Source organism: Drosophila elegans, unplaced genomic scaffold, assembly GCF_018152505.1.
Source record: "Drosophila elegans isolate 14027-0461.03 unplaced genomic scaffold, ASM1815250v1 contig_397, whole genome shotgun sequence".
Classification (NCBI taxonomy): Eukaryota; Metazoa; Arthropoda; class Insecta; order Diptera; family Drosophilidae; genus Drosophila; species Drosophila elegans.
The window spans coordinates 107296-130484 of NW_024545782.1; the positions used below are offsets into that span (position 1 = coordinate 107296).

At 36.6% G+C, this 23189-nt stretch overlaps 1 protein-coding gene and 1 pseudogene across 3 annotated transcripts in view; both read left to right on the forward strand.

The window, feature by feature from the left end:
- The first annotated feature begins 9910 nt into the window (after window positions 1-9910).
- LOC108149210 overlaps window positions 9911-23189 on the forward strand; it is a 193555-nt gene continuing 180276 nt past the window's right edge. For 2 of the 3 annotated variants that reach the window (XM_041708785.1, XM_041708786.1), the window contains exons 1-2: window positions 9911-9961; window positions 10019-10406. In XM_041708785.1, the coding sequence (XP_041564719.1) occupies window positions 9919-9961; window positions 10019-10406 (431 nt within the window). In that variant the 5' untranslated portion in view covers window positions 9911-9918. Of the gene's footprint in view, window positions 9962-10018; window positions 10407-10462; window positions 10571-23189 lie in introns of those variants that run through there. The other variant, XM_017276637.1, reaches the window with a different exon arrangement.
- Window positions 13399-21502, forward strand: LOC108138408 (annotated as a pseudogene).

The window sequence follows — 23189 nt, forward strand, 5'->3', positions numbered from 1 at the left end:
CTATCCTTTTCTTATTTCTCGCATTGTGGGTCAATTGATTGTTTGACTACCACGTCGGCTGACCTCTTATCGATGACCAAATGGATAGACTTGTTGTATTTGGCCGTGGCCAGTAAGATCAACTCTACGGTGTCGCTGATGCCTTTGTCGATTTGGAGGCATCTGGCAAGCTCCACCAGAGTTCTGTGGAAACGCTCCACTTGTCCGTTTGAGACGCTGTGGAGGGGCGGTGCATTCGATATGCTAACTCCGAAGTGATTTTCCAGCATGGTCAGAATGGTGTGCGATTTCAATGAGGGTTCATTGTCGCAGTAGATGACCGTGGCTTTAGGGAATCCCATATGGTTCTAGAAGGAATGGGTTGGACCATTGCAAATTTTGAAATTTTGTTACTGCATGTGAGGAAGTATTTTCTATCTGTGCAGAAAATGTCTATGTCCAGCATTTCTCCCACATGAGACGGGACTGGCGTTTCGCCGAGTTCGTGTTTTTTAAGATGCCTGTCATAATTTGCTTTAGCGCAGGTCTTACAGTTAGTGACGATTTCATTCGCTAACTTGGTCATTTTCGGGAAGTAGTATTCCGAATGTTCCTGATTTACATTCTAAAAAAGAAATATTGCCGGAAAATAAATTAATAACCAATAAATACCTAAGACTAAGACTAACAAATTCACACAAATAATTAAGTCCATACAAAAAACAAGTCCCTCGAATCTAATTTTTTTCTCTATTTTTTTCAGCCTCTACAAGGGGAGATGGAGCCGATCACCAGCCGGTAGACTTCGCGCCAGTCGTCTACAATTCCGTCCGAATTCTCACTGAACAAGCCGCTCGTGAACTGGACTAACTTTCAGCCGTGCTGAAAGTCGATATGCTAACTCCGAAGTGATTTTCCAGCATGGTCAGAATGGTGTGCGATTTCAATGAGGGTTTATTGTCGCAGTAGATGACCCTGGCTTTAGGGAATCCCATATGGTTCTAGAAGGAATGGGTTGGACCATTGCAAATTTTGAAATTTTGTTACTGCATGTGAGGAAGTATTTTCTATCTGTGCAGAAAATGTCTATGTCCAGCATTTCTCCCACATGAGACGGGACTGGCGTTTCGCCGAGTTCGTGTTTTTTAGGATGCCTGTCATAATTTGCTTTAGCGCAGGTCTTACAGTTAGTGACGATTTCATTCGCTAACTTGGTCATTTTCGGGAAGTAGTATTCCGAATGTTCCTGATTTACATTCTCCTGTGCAGATATGTGAGCCCTATTATGGTCAGTGGTTTCGTTTCTCAGCGACTGCAAAAATATCGGTAACGCAGTTTTTGCAGGGCCAGAATCTGGTGGAAACTGCCGGACCATCCTGTATCATCGCTAGCGTGTAGTAACCGCAATGAATGGCGTTTACGTCTTTGGGGTCAATGGTGTCCGCGAGCTCCCCGAGCAGCAACTCCTTGCATGTGAAGTCAATATTGTGCCGTCTCTTGTTTCCAATGAGCAATAAAGACGGAAAGCGTGTTTCTTCCACAGTTATCTGGTTCTGAAAACAATTCAATGACTTATCCGTGTGAATAGTGGCTGCACACGAAAAAGCTTTCGCCTGCTACACAACATTAGGTTGCTGTCTGGAGAGGGCATCCGCGACGCGATTCTCTTTGCCGGGCTTATAAAACATTTTAGCGCCGGACACGTCGATGCGAGTTTACCACCGTTTGATTTTCGCATTCGGATTGGACTTCGATACTGCGAAGGTCAATGGCTGGTGATAAGTATAGATATTTATAGCTTTTACTGCTTATAAGTAATGGCGTAACTTGGCCAGTGCCCATACTAGTAGCGCAATTAACTTCTCGGTTCTTAAGGGTTCATTCCTCTTGGGATAGTACCGCGCCAATGTGAAATGCCGAGGCATCCGTCCTTAGATCGAATGCCTTTTTGTGATCGGGGTATCTCAGGATGACATTTTCTGAAGCCAGAATGTTACGCAACTTTTGGAAAGCAAGTCGTTGCTGTTCACTAAATTTTTGGATCTGTGCCTATTGACACTTCCATGCTCCCCTTTCATAATGTCGGAGACGGGCCTAGCTATCTAATAAAGCTAATAAAGCATCGCTAATAGCTGGCCAGGTCATTCGGGGAATTCCCGAAGGGCCTTGATTTTTTCTGGGTCAGTAGTGTCACCGTTGTTGGTGACAGTAAAGCCCAAAAAGCAAACGCTTTTTTTTTTAAAACCACGATTTTTACGTTGACACCCTCAGGTCGGCGTCGAGCAGCCTCTTAAGAACCCAATCTAAGTGCCGTATGTGGGCGTTTTCGTCCTCTAAAAACGATGACATCATCAACATAGACATGGCAAAATTTGCCAATCTGCTCCAGCAGTATGTTGTCGATGGCTCTTTGGAAGAAGCTGACAGCATTCTTTAATCCGAATGGCAGTCGGCGAAACTCGTACTTTCCTGTATTAACGGAAGAGGAGGTTTTTTCACGCACTGCCAGTGTGATCTGGTGGAAGCCAGACTTAAAATAGTGCGCTGTGAAGTACTTGGCTTTGTCTAAATTCCCTAGTATCATAGAGATATTTGGCATGGGATCAGCTATTGTCCTCTCGTTTAATTTTCGAAATTCCAATACCAGCCGCATTTTCCGGGTGCCCGCTTCATCAGTGCCATTTTTATCTCCTACCCATATTGGGTTATTGCAGGGGGACTTAGACTTTTGGATTCTGCTTTTTTAGCAACCCTTGGATTTCGTTGTTGACGAAATCTGCTGCTCCCATCGGGTATGGGTAAAGCTTGGCATAAATGGGCTCCTCACTAACAGTTCTGATAGTAGCTACCACCGACGTGTTATAAGGTAGAGCTGCATTAGGGTTTGCGAATGCTTTTTTCCTTTCCATTTTTATAAAGGCATCCCTAGTTAGAGGCGGTTCGAGCAATCAATGTTGGTAAAATTGACATCGATGGAAGTTCTAGCTTTTCTACTTCGGAGCCCCATTTTAGGTGACCGGAAGCTAGACAAAGTGATGCCCCTGCTTTTTTTTAACAGGTCAAGACCGATGATGGCATCAAAGGAGGACAAATCTGGTAAAATATAGAACCTTCAAGTTGAAGAGGGAAATAAAGCATTTCTTAGTGATGGTAATGACGCCATGGATGGAATGTATCGTAAATGGCGATTCTACTCGTATGGACGGATGAAATTTTTTTTAAAAAACTTCGTCTGATGACGGGTAGCATGGATTTTCCCCTTAAAAATTAATAACGTCCGAATCATATTCATGAATGGCATCGTCATTAATTTCCTGAGCACCGCTCGAGGCTGCGACGGTGTACTTCCCCTCGGTTTCGCCTGCGGTCTGCGCGACCGCCGGTCCTGTTTTGGTATGCCGGCTTAAGCATCTTGGACACCGATGGGTCGATATCCATGGGCTCGGGAGTATTTTCACGAAGCCTCTCACTGCTTGGCGCAGAGTGTACTTGAACTTTTTGCTGCTTTGTGTAGTATGCATTTTTGCCAGAACCTGTGTGGGAATTACTATACGCGGAAGCCTCTTGGCATTCTTTCGCCTTCGGATACTGTTTCCTAAACCTATCTTCCTGACTATTCGCAAATGAAGCTGCGAATGACTAGCTATCGTGGCTCGATTCCACCGCTTGTGCCAAAACAAGGACTGATGGCATGTCCTTCGGCTTTGCCGAGAGGAAGGCGTCTGTGAGATAGCGTCTTGTTCCCGAGATTAATACTCGGAGGGCATCATTCCGGAATTTGTCGCATAAGACCTTTGCCGCCGAAGCGTCGTACGAAATAGTAGCCTTATTTGTGAGTAGGGTGAGTTTTTTCTCAACCTCATTGTAATACTGCAGAAGGGAGATTTCCCTGCATACGGGTGCCCATCTCCTGCTCAATAACATGCATTGGTCGCTTGTCACTGTATGTGAAATCCAACCGATTTATAATCGAAATCGGAAACTCCACACAGTTGAAGGACAGCACGGTATTTTGCAAGTCCCCTAATTTTATTCCTTATGATAACAACCGCCTAATAATGGCGCGAGCTATTAACATGACCCCTTAATATGCGGTATGCCGCCAGGAAATATATGTTTCTTGTGCCCCGTGAACTTGGGCAGACACTTGACCGCGTCCAGCGGCTCGTTGCACTCCACGTTGCCTACAATATGGACGGGCTCGTATATCCGTATCTGAGGGGCTTCGGCAGTGGTGGGAGCCATCTGTGCCGCCGCCAACTGGCCGGCCAGATTTTCTGCGCAGGTCTTCGGCAGCTTTTTCCTTTAAGGCATTGTTAATAAGAGCCTGAATGACAGGATTGAGCTGTTCTGCGCCTATGGCCATATTTATATTTGTTTGGCACTAGTGGCTGCTCGTGTAGGTGTGGAAACAATAAGAAGCCTCTCACTGTCCGACTCTCAGGCGTTATCTTGTATATTATTCCTATAAGTTAAAAATGGGGAGCTAGAAGCTAAACAGAATTGGAATGTAAATGTCGCGGAGGCGGGTTCGAGTTCCGGCGTGGAGTGGGGAACCAATAAAAAAAGCGCAAAGATTGTTGCGAGGCTACTACAAAGAATTTTAGGAAAAAGCAAAAAATACAACGACATAATAATGCTGAATTAAATGCGTATAATTTGATGAGACGGTTCCGTCGCCAATATAATTATATAAATAAATTCACAATTAATTAGTTTCCCAGTGGCTCCCTTGTGGTTAAGCCGAGATATTTAATATTTGTATTTTATTTATAATCGAAATGTATGAGATATTCAGAACTGGTTGATATATATTTTTATTTTTAGCAATTAAAAATGCAAACAACACACAGAAACAAATATAATAATGGCACATAAAATTCAACAATTTAAAAAGAAACAACACTTAATTATGGAAGCGGAGCTGCAGAAAATACTCTGGCAGGGATTTATTTGGTTTATTTATTCGAAGGTAAACACATGTAGATGCCGGGGAGTATAAGGATTGAGGTGCTCACTTAAATGGTTCCCCGATTTTATTTTAACGTCTGGGCGCCAATTAATAGAATAATGATAATAAGCGAATTGCCGTCGGCAAACGGCGGCTTTTCTTGTGTTCTTGGGTGGTGCAGTTGAATTTAACTCGACAGGTCTACTGCTGGCTGCTGGCCGGCTGGCCGAAGAGTTTTCGAAGATGAATTAGGAATTTTATGTTGGAAGGGTGACTGCCTTTGGCCTAGGGACTCAGACAGCTCAATAACAAGGTTTTAACAACAGATTATCGGAGTTAAGTTTATGTGAACAGTGGCTCTTTATTCTTTGAATGTCAAATCAGAACTGAACTTAAAGCTAACATAAATTAAACTCATAGCGGCCACTCCAATGGGTAGTGCTTGCCGGCTATGCACGGGCTTCCGGCCAGACGCTGTGTCAGCAATTTGGCCGGAGCGAGCTGTCGGACGATCGGTCATTGCCGTCGCCCAATTACAATTTAGAGTTGACATTTGCAACTGTGCCACCACTTTATTTCAGCACTGTAGCTGCAAAAGGAACGATCGAAAAATGTATTTGAAAATCGACAAAGCTTTAATGTTTTTTAAACATAAACGCATACAAATCGAAATAAAGTCGTTTTATAATATATAAATTAGATTTTTCACTGTGCGACATATTAAAAAAAAAGCGATTTTTTATTTTAATATACAGTGGAGTTTTATTGGTAATGTCTTAATAGTTAGATTCCCAAAATTGAACTGTCTTTACAATTGCATTATTCTTATAACTATGGCTTTTATCGGTGACAGCGACGCTAGCAGCGAAAATGGACTTCGATCAGAAGATTTCGATTGGTCGATTTGGTGGCCTGATGGGTGGGTTGTCAGGCTGCATCTTTTGTTTATTACATTTGGATTGGTCAAAGCTTATGCTGATGAATGGGTTCTCATGCTGAACCCTTTGTTTAAAAGTTTACCTCTTGTTTATGTCTGCTGTCGTCGGTAAAGGCGTGTGAAATGTTTATAATAAGGGGACTGTTGATAACAGGCGTGGGAAATGTTTATGTCTAACGGGAAATGTTTATGTCTGATTAATTTGAATAACTCCTATAGTAGGCTCTGAAATGTTATGTTTGACAAATGAATTAATGGGTATCTCAGGATATACAGGTTGGGTGTTATGTTTGACAAATGAAGTAATGGGTATCTCGGGATATACAGGCTGGGTCACTCGCCCCTCCTTTAGAACATTCAACATCCTTGTTGAATCTAACAAAAATTTCTTTTTTGTTGGCTAGGCGCCTGTAGGTAAATATGATGTAAGTAGTGATAGTTATACTATATACTATAATTATTAAAATTGTGAATACAATCAACTTGTAAACTGTTTCTTGCTTTTCTTGATAACTAATTGATTTCTTAATTTTTAACAATGGAATTGGTTCATATAATGCTGCATTCGTGCTAGATAATATAATTTTATATTCGTTTATAATCTTTGAAGTAGTAAATTTTATGTTTCTTATTTCTAAAGTGCATTGACTTAATTGTATTATGTTGTTTCCCTGTATTGTTTTGTTGAATATTTCACAATCTTGTTTAATTTGTGTTTTGCTTAAATTATAAGTTATAATGATGTTCGGTTCAATATATTTTATAGATTCATTTTCTGATATAAACGTGTGTTGACAATTCGCTAGTTGATTAGTAAGAATTTGAGAAATACATTGATCAGTGATTATAAATTTTTGGTCAAAACTTGGTGTGTTTTCTAAATAAAAAACAATGTTTTTATCAGTTACAAAATATTCAAAATTATCATTTATGTCAATTTGTCGGCCTATATTATCTGGGTATTTTATAATTCTATATTTTTGGGTTTCCTTAAATGAAGTTGGTATATAAACTAAAATAAAAGTGTCTTTAGTCTGGCTACTTATCCAAGCTGATGTTTTGATTGCTAAAAGTTTTTCTTCGTCTATATCATCCAACTCTTCATGTTTAAATATTTTAGGATTGAATATTCATATTTTTGTTAATTGTAATCCCATTTGTAAATCTTCAATATGCTCAAGGAAAATGTTTAATGAATATCTAAAAATGTGTAATGCATCCATTTCTTCTTCATCTTTCACAAGTCTTTTTATGTCTTCGGATTGTTTATTTATTACTTACATTAAAATCTTTATTTTCAATTACTTGATCTTGTAAATTTTCTAATTTATCTTCTAGCTCTTTTTTATCGTCTTCTGTTAATGTTCCAAATAAGTATTTATAAGCAGTTCCTACAATATTAAATAATCCTCGTTTTTGTCTTTGTGTAGAAATAATTCCCTTGATTTCATGTTTTAGTTGTTTTAGTGCTAAGGCAATATCTGGTACGTAATTAAACTTGTTTTCGTATTTCATAAAGTCCTGGTATGTTTCTAATATTTTTGTTTGATTAATCTGTATCATATGATGTTCGTAACTGAAAGGTATTTTTACAATCCCTGTGTTCAGAAGTAAATAACCGTTATTTGAAGTGATAGGTGTAATACTAATTTGTTGAGCTGTTGTCAATGTTACATTCGTCCACGTCATTATCAAGATCATTTTCAAGATCAGAGTCAGTACTGTCAGATTCCATGGTATGATTAGAGAGATTTTGCGCTTTAGCTTTTTTAAATTTACTTATGTGCTTTATTACTTTATGACCCCTATTAGTTTCTTGCCAATGCTTTTCGTCTTTCTGTTCTAATGCTCCTGTCTTTTTGAATGGGTTTACTAATTTCGCTTTACGTTTCATGTCTTTTTCATCTTTGGTATATCTAAGATCTACTTCATGTTCCTCACGATTTTTATTAATTTTATCTATTTTATGTTCTTTTTGTTTTTGCATATTTTTACTCGGTTCCATACCATAAAGAAAGATTTGAGCAGGGGTTTTACCAGTGGCATCATGGGTTATTTCGTGATTATAGACATATTTTTACTCGGTTCCATACCATAAAGAAAGATTTGAGCAGGGGTTTTACCAGTGGCATCATGGGTTATTTCGTGATTATAGACATAAGTTGCTTTTTCTATATTCATTAATTTGTCTTCAGCATCTGAGAGTGTATTTATGATTCTAAGTTTTTCGTTAATTGTTTTATGAACCCTTTCTATGTCAGCTATACCGTTTTTACTACTAGTGATTTCAATATTGATATTTTCTTTCTGTAGCCAGTTTTGTAAAGATTTCGATACTAGGCTGGGATCTTGATCCATTTTAATAGTTTTCGGTTTACCTATCATATTAAAAAATTTGAGTAATGCTTTTTTACTTTCAATCCAGTCTGTGGTTTTTGTTTCTATGATAGAAATGAATTTTGAATGAATGTCAATACATGTCAAAAATTTACGTTGGTCAATAAAATAATAGTCAATAACATATTTGTCACGAATATTTTGAGTTTCAGGAGTCTTTTCAAAAGGGAGTGCAACTTTTCTGTGCTCTGCTTTGCATAAATTACAGGCCTCGCATTTATTTATTATGTTTTGAATAAGTTTTTGTGCGTCTGGGAAATAGTATTTAGTTTTAAAATCGTCATAATGCCTTGGTGTATCGTCTTTTCGTGTATTTCTAATATTTTTTCGTGGAAGTCTGCATATGTAGACAAGTTGGGAAGTATTACTGAAGTTTTCATTAATTTTGTACCAGTGTTTGGTTTAATTAAGTCCATATAGGCTCGTTGAAAGATAGCAAAGTCTTCGTCATTATTAATAAACATAACAAAATTGTGTCCACATATGAATTTTATAATTATATTTTTTGCTAAACGGTCAGTCATGTCACTGTAAATTATTTTATTAATAGTTTTGTTAAAGTAGTGAGTAAGTTCGTTAGTGTCTTTATTTCCTTTTTCAAATATTAGTTGGTGATTAAAAACGTTAATAGGTCGTTCAGTGATCTGTATGCAATTGCCATTATCTTCTTGTGCACTATGCACTGTTGCTGCAGTAGTTTCTAATTCATCATCATTTTGAAAAACTTCTTCAAATTTTTTATCTTTAGTTTCCTTTTTTGTAATTCTTGATAAAGCATCTGCTACGTGGTTCTCTTTTCCTTTAATGTATTTTATTTCATAATCAAACTCTCTAAGTTTAATTTTCCAACGTTGTAGCTTCATATTAGGTTCTTTTATATTATGTAACCAAACAAGTGGTTTATGGTCTGAGCATATTTTAAAACATAATAACAGGCGTGGGAAATGTTTATGTCTAACGGGAAATGTTTATGTCTGATTAATTTGAATAACTCCTATAGTAGGCTCTGAAATGTTATGTTTGACAAATGAATTAATGGGTATCTCAGGATATACAGGTTGGGTGTTATGTTTGACAAATGAAGTAATGGGTATCTCGGGATATACAGGCTGGGTGTTAGGCTTGATGTCTGGAGTATTTGGTAATACGTCACTTATATAATTTATATTGTTACTTCAAGGGTATTTAAACTTCTGCTTGCCTAACTTTGCTTTATTTCTTGTTTAAGAATGTTTTTATATCATTTCGAACCCATCCGCTATATATTCGTGTTGTGCACGCTGATCACGTTCAACAATTTTCGGAATGACTGCACTCTAAATCTCTAATAAAACTCTCTATCTTTAACTTGAATACTACGAGTACAGGAATTTATTAAATCAAGTGGATTGGACCACTTTTATAAGAATGATGAATAATGCACGTCCATACCATGCTAGAAACATTATCGGATAAGTGGCTCGTTGGTCACGGATGGTAACACAAGATGATAGAGACGATTTTAATAGAAAACTGTGTTTTTTTTTAGTCCATTGAACCAACACAAATCGTTTGATTTTAAGTACTTCACTGAAACGAATGAATTAAGAATTACCTTACGTGTTTCACTGAAACTTGGTTATCCATATTTGAAAATTTTATTTAAAGCAGCAGGATGAAGCTTGCGACTATTTTGTTCAGCATTATTTTAAAAGCTGGTAAAGTTTGCTAAAAACAGTGAAGAACAGGAAAACATATATTTAATTTTATTGAAGGTTTGGTAGAATGCGGCCTAAAAAGTCATGCAGAACTAATTCGCCAAGCAATAAAGGTGGATAACAAGATAAAGGATCTTGTCCGTAAAGTTACAGGATTTGCAAAAGGCAACTCGGAATTCAAGGAAAGTTACGAGAACTTGAGGATTCCGTTAATGGAAAATTATACAAGCCTGCATAGCAAATTGGAGCATATACGAGAATTTGAAGTTTACAACAGAGAACGACTTCGGTTGGAGCAAAGTATTATTTTGACCATTTCTAAATTAAATATCCCAACGTCTGAAAGCTGCAAAAAGTTTTATAAGAGTCTTCGAAAGAATTTAGTTTCGAAGCTAACAGATACCAATATAAAAAAGCATGAGGCCATACAGAATGTGAAAAACATGTAAGTAGCAAATAGGTTAGAAAAATACACGAGATTGCAGATATCCCCACAAATAGAAGTCCGCTGGCTTCCAATCTGGAGATCTAGGCAGCCAGTCGTAATCACTACTTTGCAATTTGAGGCGTACGGCGAACAGAGGCTGCAATTAATCGATTGTTAAACGGGAAGTATGACGTGTAAAGCCGTTCTGATGATACCTGTAGTATTCCATTCCCTATTCCCAAAAAATTGGTCACACAAAATTCGTTGTTATGGCTCAAGCTTGATTTTGGTTCGTAAAAATATGGTCACCCCATCAAATGAACATAGGAGAGTGTTTTGTAGGTAGAGGAGCGGAAGGTGCGACACAAACAGTACAACATTGACAAGTTTCGACATGCATGTGCGGTAGGGCCCGAACGTAATTTCTTTTTGATCATTTCTTATTAAAAATGCCAAGAGAAATATGTGTCTAAAAAACCGTTTAAAAATCCCCATTTGCAAATAAAAATACTGTTTTTTCGAATTTGTCGTATTTATTATTATACCTTTATTAGCAGCTAATAGCCTATTCAGACTTTTGTGCTTCAACGACCAAATACCGAATCAGCGAGGTCTCTATAATCACGTTTGTCTCACACATTGGCAAAAGAAAAATACAGTTTTATTTGGGTAAAATTATCTATACATCTGTTATAAAAATAATCCAAAATGGCAAAGACCGTCACGATTAATACTTTTTGATCAAAACTCGGAATTAATCGTTATGAGAAAATAATTATTAATTATGATTTGTATTTGTGTGGACCTGATTGCACTTTCAGATTTTTATTTTGACAGATGAAAAGAACCTAATTTTTTTTCAGATTTTTATTCGACAGATGAAAAGATAATTGTTTTTGGAGATTTTTATTTTGACTGATCTCAAATAATCGATAGAAGGGATATTTAATTTCACCAAATCCCAAATAATCATTATTTGCTCTTGTCTCATTAGCTTGCAGGCGATCGTTTGGAAATTTGGTAAAGACCACCTCTGCAAGTTGGTATACGAAGTGTATAAAAATCAGGAAGAATGGACCAGTTATTATAGTCGGAACGAGTCGGATCGGACGACAATAGCATAGGAATAATCGGCGAAACAGGCGAACAAATTATATCTTTGCTATTTTTAAATTTTGTTTTTAGTAATTCGAGATATAGTAATTGTTTATTATTTCTGAATTATGCTTCAATTTTATTAAAATCGGAAGACTATATCATAAAGCTCCCATGGAAACAGTCGGAATATTAAAAACAAGAGAGAACGCTATAGTCAAGTTTTCTGACTATTAGATACCAGTTACTCTGCCAACAAACTTCAAACTAAGTATTCCCCCTACAAAACATTTGGCATTCAATAATTCATAAGAATAATTTTTAAGAAAAACTTTTATTTTATCTAAATAGTAAAACGTTGTGACAATTGTGCTTTCTTAGCCGAGCGAGCGAGATTAGAGAAGCGATCCTTTTGTCATCTTGCCTTACGTTATATTTAAATTCTATTATGTTCCGCTAGAGGGATAATATGGCGGGCCACAGTACTCCCGCTCTAGTGAGGACGTTACAAGTGGATTCATTTGTCTAGAATATGTGCGCATACTTAGCGCTGGATCTGTTGAATCCATGTATTCCTCATTCATAGTTAAATAAGCTGTCTTCAGACGATCCACGGATTCTGCCGTCTCTTTGTTGTTGACTTTGTGTCATTGTCCGTGTGTTATTTATGACTTCAGAAGGTCCAGTATAAGGGGGTTCAAAACGTTGTTTAACCGCATCTGTACGGATAAAAAATAGGAGCACTTATCGATTCTTTTCAGCCTAAAAATCGATGCGTCGATGCGAGCTTACCACCGTTTGATTTTCGCATTCGGATTAGACTTCGATACTGCGAAATTAAATGGCTGGTAATAAGTAATAACTTTTGGAAAGCAAGTCGTTGCTGCTCACTAAATTGCACCTGGATATTTTTGGATCTGTGCCTATTGACACTTCCATGCTCCCCTTTCATAATGTTGGAGACGGGCCTAGCTATTGACGCAAAATCTTTAATAAAGCATAGGTAATAGCTGGCCAGGTCAAGGAACGAATATATTTTTGGGTTCGGGGAATTCCCGAAGGGCCTTGATTTTTTCTGGGTCGGTAGTGTCACCGTTGTTGTAGACAATAAAGCCCAAAAAGCTAACGTTTTTTTTTTTTAAAAACCACGATTTTTGCGTTGACACCCTCATGTTGGCGTCGAGCAGCCTTCTAAGAACCCAATCTAAGTGCCGTATGTGGGCGTTTTCGTCCTCTAAAAAAACGATGACATCATCAACATAGACTGCTCCAGCAGTATGTCGTCGATGGTTCTTTGAAAGAAGCTGACAGCATTCTTTAATCCGAATGGCAGTCGGCGAAACTCGTACTTTCCTGTATTAACGGAAGAGGAGGTTTTTTCACGCTCTGCCAGTGTGATCTGGTGGTAGCCAGACTTCAAATAGAGCGTTGTGAAGTACTTGGCTTTGTCTAAATTCCCTAGTATCATAGAGATATTTGGCATCAGCTATTGTCCTCTCGTTCAATTTGCGAAATTCCAATACCAGCCGCATTTTCCGGTTGCCCGCTTCGTCATTGCCCTTTTTATCTACTACCCATATTGGGTTATTGCAGGGGGACTTAGACTTTTGGATTCTGCTTTTTTTTAGCAACCCTTGGATTTCGTTGTTGACGAAATCTGCTGCTCCCGTCGGATATGGGTAAAGCTTGGCATAAATGGGCTCCTCACTAACAGTTCTGATAGTAGCTACCACCGACGTGTTATAAGGTAGGGCTTCATTAGGGTTTGCGAATGCTTTTTCCTTTCCATTTTTATAAAGGCATCCGTAGTTAGAGGCGGTTCGAGCAATCAATGTTGGTAAAATTGACATCGATGGAAGTTCTAGCTTTTCTACTTCGGAGCCCCATTTGAGGTGGCCGGAAGCTAAACAAAGTGATGCCCCAGGTCAAGTCCGATGATGGCATCAAAGGAGGACAAATCTGGTAAAATATAGAACCTTCAAGATGAAGAGGGAAATAAAGCATTTCTAAGTGATGGTGGTGACGCCATGGATGGAATGTATCGTAAATGGCGATTCTACTCGTATGGACGGATGGAATTTTTTTAAAAAAGCTTCGTCTGATGACGGGTAGCATGGATTTTCCCCTTAAAAATTAATAACGTCCGAATCATATTCATGAATGGCATCGTCATTAATTTCCTGAGCACCGCTCGAGGCTGCGACGGTGTACTTCCCCTCGGTTTCGCCTGCGGTCTGCGCGACCGCCGGTCCTGTTTTGGTATGCCGGCTTAAGCATCTTGGACACCGATGGGTCGATATCCATGGGCTCGGGAGTATTTTCACGAAGCCTCTCACTGCTTGGAGCAGAGTGTACTTGAACTTTTTGCTGCTTTGTGTAGTATGGATTTTTGCCAGATCCAGTTTCTTGTACCCCCTTGAACTTGGGCAGACACTTGACCGCGTCCAGCGGCTCGCGTCACTCCACGTTGCCTACAATATGGACGGGCTCGTAGATCCGTATCTGAGGGGCTTCGGCAGTGGTGGGCGCCATCTGTGCCGCCGCCAACTGGCCGGCCAGATTTTCTGCGCAGGTCTTCGGCAGCTTTTTCCCTTAAGGCATTTTTAATAAGAGCCTGTTCTGCGCCTAAGGTCATATTTGCACTTGTATGGGCACTAGTGGCTGCTCGTGTAGTTGTGGAAACAATAAGAAGCCTCTCACTGTCCGACTCTCAGTCGCTATCTAGTATATTATTCCTATAAGTTAAAAATGGGGAGCTCATGGATAGCTATGCTAAGTTCCACCAACAAAGAGTTGCATGCCTAAGCAGCCTTATATAAACAAAATTGCTATGGCCAAGGGATCGTGGCGCCTTAACTGCCGCTATGGTATACAAAGAAAAGAAGCTAAACAGAATTGGAATGTAAATGTCGCGGTGTCGGGTTCGAGTACCCGCGTGGAGTGGGGAACCAATAAAAAAGCGCAAAGATTGTTGCGAGGCTACTACAAATAATTTTAGGAAAAAGCAAAAAATACAACGACACAATAATGCTGAATTAAATGCCTATAATTTGATGAGACAGTTCCGTCGCCAATATAATTATATAAATAAATTCACAATTAATTAGTTTCCCAGTGGCTCCCTTGTGGTTAAGCCGAGATATTTAATATTTGTATTTTATTTATAATCGAAATGTATGAGATATTCAGAACTGGTTGATATATATTTTTATTTTTAGCAATTAAAAATGCAAACAACACACAGAAACAAATATAATAATGGCACATAAAATTCAACAATTTAAAAAGAAACAACACTTAATTATGGAAGCGGAGCTGCAGAAAATACTCTGGCAGGGATTTATTTGGTTTATTTATTCGAAGGTAAACACATGTAGATGCCGGGGAGTATAAGGATTGAGGTGCTCACTTACATGGTTCCCCGATTTTATTTTAACGTCTGGGCGCCAATTTATAGAATAATGATAATAAGCGAATTGCCGTCGGCAAACGGCGGCTTTTCTTGTGTTCTTGGGTGGTGCAGTTGAATTTAACTCGACAGGTCTACTGCTGGCTGCTAGACGGCTGGCCGAAGAGTTTTCAAAGATGAATTAGGAATTTTATGTTGGAAGGGTGACTGCCTTTCTTTACCTGCTGGCCTAGGGACTCAGACAGTTCAATAACAAGGTTTTAACAACAGATTGTCGGAGTTAAGTTTATGTGAACAGTGGCTCTTTATTCTTTGAATGTCAAATCAGAACTGAACTTAAAGCTAACATAAATTAAACTCATAGCGGCCACTCCAATGGGTAGTGCTTGCCGGCTATGCACGGGCTTCCGGCTGTGTCAGCAATTTGGCCGGAGCGAGCTGTCGGACGATCGGTCATTGCCGTCGCCCAATTACAATTTAGAGTTGACATTTGCAACTGTGCCACCACTTTATTTCAGCACTGTAGCTGCAAAAGGAACGATCGAAAAATGTATTGGAAAATCGACAAAGCTTTAATGTATTTTTCTTATTTTAATGCATTATTCTTATAAGTATGGCTTTTATCGGTGACAGCGACGCTAGCAGCGAAAATGGACTTCGATCAGAAGATTTCGATTGGTCGATTTGGTGGCCTGATGGGTGGGTTGTCAGGCTGCATCTTTTGTTTATTACATTTGGATTGGTCAAAGCTTATGCTGATGAATGGGTTCTCATGCTGGACCCTTTGTTTAAAAGTTTACCTCTTGTTTATGTCTGCTGTCGTCGGTAAAGGCGTGTGAAATGTTTATAATAAGGGGACTGTTGATAACAGGCGTGGGAAATGTTTATGTCTAACGGGAAATGTTTATGTCTGATTAATTTGAATAACTCCTATAGTAGGCTCTGAAATGTTATGTTTGACAAATGAATTAATGGGTATCTCAGGATATACAGGTTGGGTGTTATGTTTGACAAATGAAGTAATGGGTATCTCGGGATATACAGGCTGGGTGTTAGGCTTGATGTCTGGAGTATTTGGTAATACGTCACTCGCCCCTCCTTTAGAACATTCAACATCCTTGTTGAATCTAACAAAAATTTCTTTTTTGTTGGGTAGGCGCCTGTAGGTAAATATGATGTAAGTAGTGATAGTTATACTATATACTATAATTATTAAAATTGTGAATACAATCAACTTGTAAACTGTTTCTTGCTTTTCTTGATAACTAATTGATTTCTTAATTTTTAACAATGGAATTGGTTCATATAATGTTACATTCGTGCTAGATAATATAATTTTATATTCGTTTATAATCTTTGAAGTAGTAAATTTTATGTTTCTTATTTCTAAAGTGTATTGACTTAATTGTATTATGTTGTTTCCCTGTATTGTTTTGTTGAATATTTCACAATCTTGTTTAATTTGTGTTTTGCTTAAATTATAAGTTATAATGATGTTCGGTTCAATATATTTTATAGATTCATTTTCTGATATAAACGTGTGTTGACAATTCGCTAGTTGATTAGTAAGAATTTGAGAAATACATTGATCAGTGATTATAAATTTTTGGTCTAAACTTGGTGTGTTTTCTAAATAAAAAACAATGTTTTTATCAGTTACAAAATATTCAAAATTATCATTTATGTCAATTTGTCGGCCTATATTATCTGGGTATTTTATAATTCTATATTTTTGGGTTTCCTTAAATGAAGTTGGTATATGAACTAAAATAAAAGTGTCTTTAGTCTGGCTACTTATCCAAGCTGAAGTTTTGATTGCTAAAAGTTTTTCTTCGTCTATATCATCCAACTCTTCATGTTTCAATATTTTAGGATTGAATATTCCTATTCTTGTTAATTGTAATCCCATTTGTAAATCTTCAATATGCTCAAGGAAAATGTTTAATGAATATCTAAAAATGTGTAATGCATCCATTTCTTCTTCATCTTTCACAAGTCTTTTTATGTCTTCGGATTGTTTATTTATTACTTACATTAAAATCTTTATTTTCAATTACTTGATCTTGTAAATTTTCTAATTTATCTTCTAGCTCTTTTTATCGTCTTCTGTTAATGTTCCAAATAAGTATTTATAAGCAGTTCCTACAATATTAAATAATCCTCGTTTTTGTCTTTGTGTAGAAATAATTCCCTTGATTTCATGTTTTAGTTGTTTTAGTGCTAAGGCAATATCTGGTACGTAATTAAACTTGTTTTCGTATTTCATAAAGTCCTGGTATGTTTCTAATATTTTTGTTTGATTAATCTGTATCATATGATGTTCGTAACTGAAAGGTATTTTTACAATCCCTGTGTTCAGAAGTAAATAACCGTTATTTGAAGTGATAGGTGTAATACTAATTTGTTGAGCTGTTGTCAATGTTACATTCGTCCACGTCATTATCAAGATCATTTTCAAGATCAGAGTCAGTACTGTCAGATTCCATGGTATGATTAGAGAGATTTTGCGCTTTAGCTTTTTTAAATTTACTTATGTGCTTTATTACTTTATGACCCCTATTAGTTTCTTGCCAATGCTTTTCGTCTTTCTGTTCTAATGCTCCTGTCTTTTTGAATGGGTTTACTAATTTCGCTTTACGTTTCATGTCTTTTTCATCTTTGGTATATCTAAGATCTACTTCATGTTCCTCACGATTTTTATTAATTTTATCTATTTTATGTTCTTTTTGTTTTTGCATATTTTTACTCGGTTCCATACCATAAAGAAAGATTTGAGCAGGGGTTTTACCAGTGGCATCATGGGTTATTTCGTGATTATAGACATAAGTTGCTTTTTCTATATTCATTAATTTGTCTTCAGCATCTGAGAGTGTATTTATGATTCTAAGTTTTTCGTTAATTGTTTTATGAACCCTTTCTATGTCAGCTATACCGTTTTTACTACTAGTGATTTCAATATTGATATTTTCTTTCTGTAGCCAGTTTTGTAAAGATTTCGATACTAGGCTGGGATCTTGATCCATTTTAATAGTTTTCGGTTTACCTATCATATTAAAAAATTTGAGTAATGCTTTTTTACTTTCAATCCAGTCTGTGGTTTTTGTTTCTATGATAGAAATGAATTTTGAATGAATGTCAATACATGTCAAAAATTTACGTTGGTCAATAAAATAATAGTCAATAACATATTTGTCACGAATATTTTGAGTTTCAGGAGTCTTTTCAAAAGGGAGTGCAACTTTTCTGTGCTCTGCTTTGCATAAATTACAGGCCTCGCATTTATTTATTATGTTTTGAATAAGTTTTTGTGCGTCTGGGAAATAGTATTTAGTTTTAAAATCGTCATACGTCTTTATAATGCCTTGGTGTATCGTCTTTTCGTGTATTTCTAATATTTTTTCGTGGAAGTCTGCATATGTAGACAAGTTGGGAAGTATTACTGAAGTTTTCATTAATTTTGTACCAGTGTTTGGTTTAATTAAGTCCATATAGTCTCGTTGAAAGATAGCAAAGTCTTCGTCATTATTAATAAACATAACAAAATTGTGTCCACATATGAATTTTATAATTATATTTTTTGCTAAACGGTCAGTCATGTCACTGTAAATTATTTTATTAATAGTTTTGTTAAAGTAGTGAGTAAGTTCGTTAGTGTCTTTATTTCCTTTTTCAAATATTAGTTGGTGATTAAAAACGTTAATAGGTCGTTCAGTGATCTGTATGCAATTGCCATTATCTTCTTGTGCACTATGCACTGTTGCTGCAGTAGTTTCTAATTCATCATCATTTTGAAAAACTTCTTCAAATTTTTTATCTTTAGTTTCCTTTTTTGTAATTCTTGATAAAGCATCTGCTACGTGGTTCTCTTTTCCTTTAATGTATTTTATTTCATAATCAAACTCTCTAAGTTTAATTTTCCAACGTTGTAGCTTCATATTAGGTTCTTTTATATTATGTAACCAAACAAGTGGTTTATGGTCTGAGCAAATTTTAAAACTTCTTCCAAAAAGATAAGGGCGGAAATATTTGGTTGCCCATACTATAGCTAGTAATTCTTTTTCAATAGCTGCGTAATTTAACTCATGTTCATTTAAAGTTCTACTGGCGAAACAAATAGGCTTACCTTCTTGTGATAAAACAGCACCTAATGCATAATTGCTTGCATCTGTAGTTAAATCAAACTTTTTTTCAAAATCTGGATATGTGAGAATTGGGTCGTTACTTATTAGAGTTTTTAGTTTTTCAAATGCTTCGTTATAAGTGGGATCTTTAACATTTATTTTGGCTCCTTTCTTTAAACAAAGAGTCATTGGTTTTGCGATTTTTGCGAAGTCTTTTATGAATTTGCGATAATATTCGCAAAGGCCTAGAAATGATTTTATTTGTTTCGGAGAGTTTGGAATTTTAAAATCTTGAATAGCTTGAATCTTATTTGGATTTGCTTTGATTCCTTCAGTTGTAATTATATGTCCTAAGAATTCAGTTTCTCGTTTCATAAACTCACATTTATCTAATTGCAGGTTAAGATTTGATCTGCGAAGACGTTCGAATACTTTTCTAAGAGATTGGATATGCTCTTGCAAAGAGGTTGAAAATATGACAATATCGTCCAAATACACAAGACAATGGGTACCTATTATGTCGTATAAAATATTATTCATGCAACGCTGAAATGTCGCGGGGGCATTTTTTAGACCAAATGGCATCCTAGTATACTCATAGTGACCTTTCTTGGTGGAAAATGCAGTTTTTTTTATAGATCCTGGGTCCATTTCAATTTGATGGAATCCTTTAGCTAGGTCAAATGTTGCAAAGTATTGGCATTTACCTAATTTATCTAAAATTTCATCCATGCCATCCTTTATGAAGAGAGCCAAGTAGAGTGGGTCTCCATTAAATTTGTTTATCTGCTTAAGTTGCAGAAGAAAATGGTTCATGGCCACGTCTGTAAGAATTTGTGTTGCTTTTTCGGCTGTGGCTGCGGCTGCTGTTGATGTTGATGGCATTTCCATTTTTACAGTTTATTAAAATTTTTTTTTAAAAAAATAAAAAAAGCGATTTTTATTTTAATATACAATGGAGTTTTATTGGTAATGTCTTAATAGTTAGATTCCCAAAATTGAACTGTCTTTACAATTGCATTATTCTTATAACTATGGCTTTTATCGGTGACAGCGACGCTAGCAGCGAAAATGGACTTCGATCAGAAGATTTCGATTGATCGATTTGGTGGCCTGATGGGTGGGTTGTCAGGCTGTATCTTTTGTTTATTACATTTGGATTGGTCAAAGCTTTTATGCTGATGAATGGGTTCTCATGCTGGACCCTTTGTTTAAAAGTTTACCTCTTGTTTATGTCTGCTGTCGTCGGTAAAGGCGTGTGAAATGTTTATAATAAGGGAAATGTTTATGTCTGATTAATTTGAATAACTCCTATAGTAGGCTCTGAAATGTTATGTTTGACAAATGAATTAATGGGTATCTCAGGATATACAGGTTGGGTGTTATGTTTGACAAATGAAGTAATGGGTATCTCGGGATATACAGGCTGGGTGTTTATATTGTTACTTCAAGGGTATTTAAACTTCTGCTTGCCTAACTTTGCTTAATTTCTTGTTTAGGAATGTTTTTATATCATTTCGAACCCATCCGCTATATATTCGTGTAGTGCACGCTGATCACGTTCAACAATTTTCGGAATGACTGCACTCTAAATCTCTAATAAAACTCTCTATCTTTAACTTGAATACTACGAGTACAGGAATTTATTAAATCAAGTAGATTGGACCACTTTTATAAGAATGATGAATAATGCACGTCCATACCATGCTAGAAACATTATCGGATAAGTGGCTCGTTGATCACGGATGGTAACACAAGATGATAGAGACGATTTTAATAGAAAACTGTGTTTTTTTTAGTCAATTGAACCAACACAAATCGTTTGATTTTAAGTACTTCATGTGAAACGAATGAATTAAGAATTACTGAAACTTGGTTATCCATATTTGAAAATTTTATTTAAAGCAGCAGGACGAAGCTTGCGCCTATTTTGTTCAGCATTATTTTAAAAGCTGGTAAAGTTTGCTACGAAAAAGTAAAGAACAGGAAAACCTATATTTAATTTTATTGAAGGTTTGGTAGAGTGCGGCCTAAAAAGCCATGCAGAACTAATACGCCAAGCAATAAAGGTGGATAACAAGATACAGGATCTTGTCCGTAAAGTTACAGGATTTGCAAAATGCTACTCAGAATTCAAGGAAAGTTACGAGAACTTAAGGATTCCGTTAATGGAAAATTATACAAGCCTGCATAGCAAATTGGTGCATATACGAGAATTTGAAGTTTACAACAGAGAACGACTTCGGTTGGAGCAAAGTATTATTTTGACCATTTCTAAATTAAATATCCCAACATCTGAAAGCTGCAAAAAAGTTTTAAAAGAGTCTTCGAAAGAATTTAGTTTCGAAGCTAACAGATACCAATATAAAAAAGCATGAGGACATACAGAATGTGAAAAACATGTAAGTAGCAAATAGGTTAGAAAAATACACGAGATTGCAGATATCCCCACAAATAGAAGTCCGCTGGCTTCCAATCTGGAGATCTAGGCAGCCAGTCGTAATCGCTACTTTGCAATTTGAGGCGTACGGCGAACAGAGGCTGCAATTAATCGATTGTTAAACGGGAAGTATGGCGTGTAAAGCCGTTCTGATGATACCAGTAGTATTCCATTCCCTATTCCCAAAAAATTGGCCACACAAAATTCGTTATTATGGCTCAAGCTTGATTTTGGTTCGTAAAAATATGGTCAACCCATCAAATGAACATAGGAGAGTGTTTTGTAGGTAGAGGAAGGTGCGACACAAACAGTACAACATTGACAAATTTTGGCATGCATGTGCGGTAGGGTGGGTCGATTTGAGGGCCCGAACGTAATTTCTTTCTGATCATTTCTTATTAAAAATGCCAAGAGAAATATGTGTCTAAAAACCGTTTAACACTCCCCATTTGCAAATAAAAATACTGTTTTTTTCGAATTTGGAATTTGTCGTATTTATTATTATTCCTTTATTAGCAGCTAATAGCCTATTCAGACTTTTGTGCTTCAACGACCAAATACCGAATCAGCGGCTTTTTTTTCCATTAGAGGTTTATGTGCTAGAAAAAGACAGAAGAAAGTCGCTACAACTCGCTGTTGCGAGTAGTATGCTGTAAATTCGGTTGTGATTCAGTATTTTTCAAGTATTTATATGATTTTTACTTGGTAACTTTTGGATTTTTAGGAGATGGGCGTGCAATTTGTATAAGTCTGTGTTTTTAAGCAAAAAATGCAATTAAATTAATGACATTTGTTCATCATTATATAACATGAAATATTGACCTCCATTTGACCTGCGGGGTAAACAGCTGGACGTCCTAATATTAGAGCGGAAAAGCACTAATTTCCATTTATGGGGAAATCCCGGCTGGATGGGACGGGTGGTCACCATAGGCATACATCAGTGGTTGAATCATTAGCAGAGGAAAAACTTTTCTTTTGCGAATGTTTAAATTGTATTTAGTTTTGCGTTAACTTCCATTTTGTTGCCGGGAATATGGAATTTTGATTTCTCTTTTTCTTCTTTTTAGTTTTGTTTACTTCTAAAAGGCCGATCAGCTGATTTTGCATCAGCGTGTGTATGTGTTAATGGGTCGCTTCAACTTTTTAGCTTAAAATCTTTTAAGCGGCTGTGTGCAGGCGCTATAAGCTGTTAGGGTAAAAGATAATTCTGAGAAATAATGCTTGTTAAGCGAAGTCTCTATAATCACGTTTGTCTCACACATTGGCAAAAGAAAAATACAGTTTTATTTGGGGAAAATTATCTATACATCTGTTTTAAAAATAATCCAAAATGACAGAGACCGTCACGATTATTACTTTTAATGATCAAAACTCGGAATTAATCGTTATATGAGAAAAAAATTATTAATTATGATTTTTATTTGTGTGGACCTGAGATTTTTATTTTGACAGATGAAAAGAACCTAATTTTTATTTTCAGATTTTTATTTCGACAGATGAAAAGGTAATTGTTTTTGGAGATTTTTAATTTGACTGATCTCAAATAATCGATTCAAGGGATATTTAATTTGACCAAATCCCAAATAATCATTATTTGCTCTTGTCTCATTACCTTGCAGGCGATCGTTTGGAAATTTGATAAAGACCACCTCTGCAAGTTGGTATTATTTATTAGTATCGGGATGTTTAGTGTACCGCGACATGTAAGATCTAATGTACCCCCATTCAGAGCC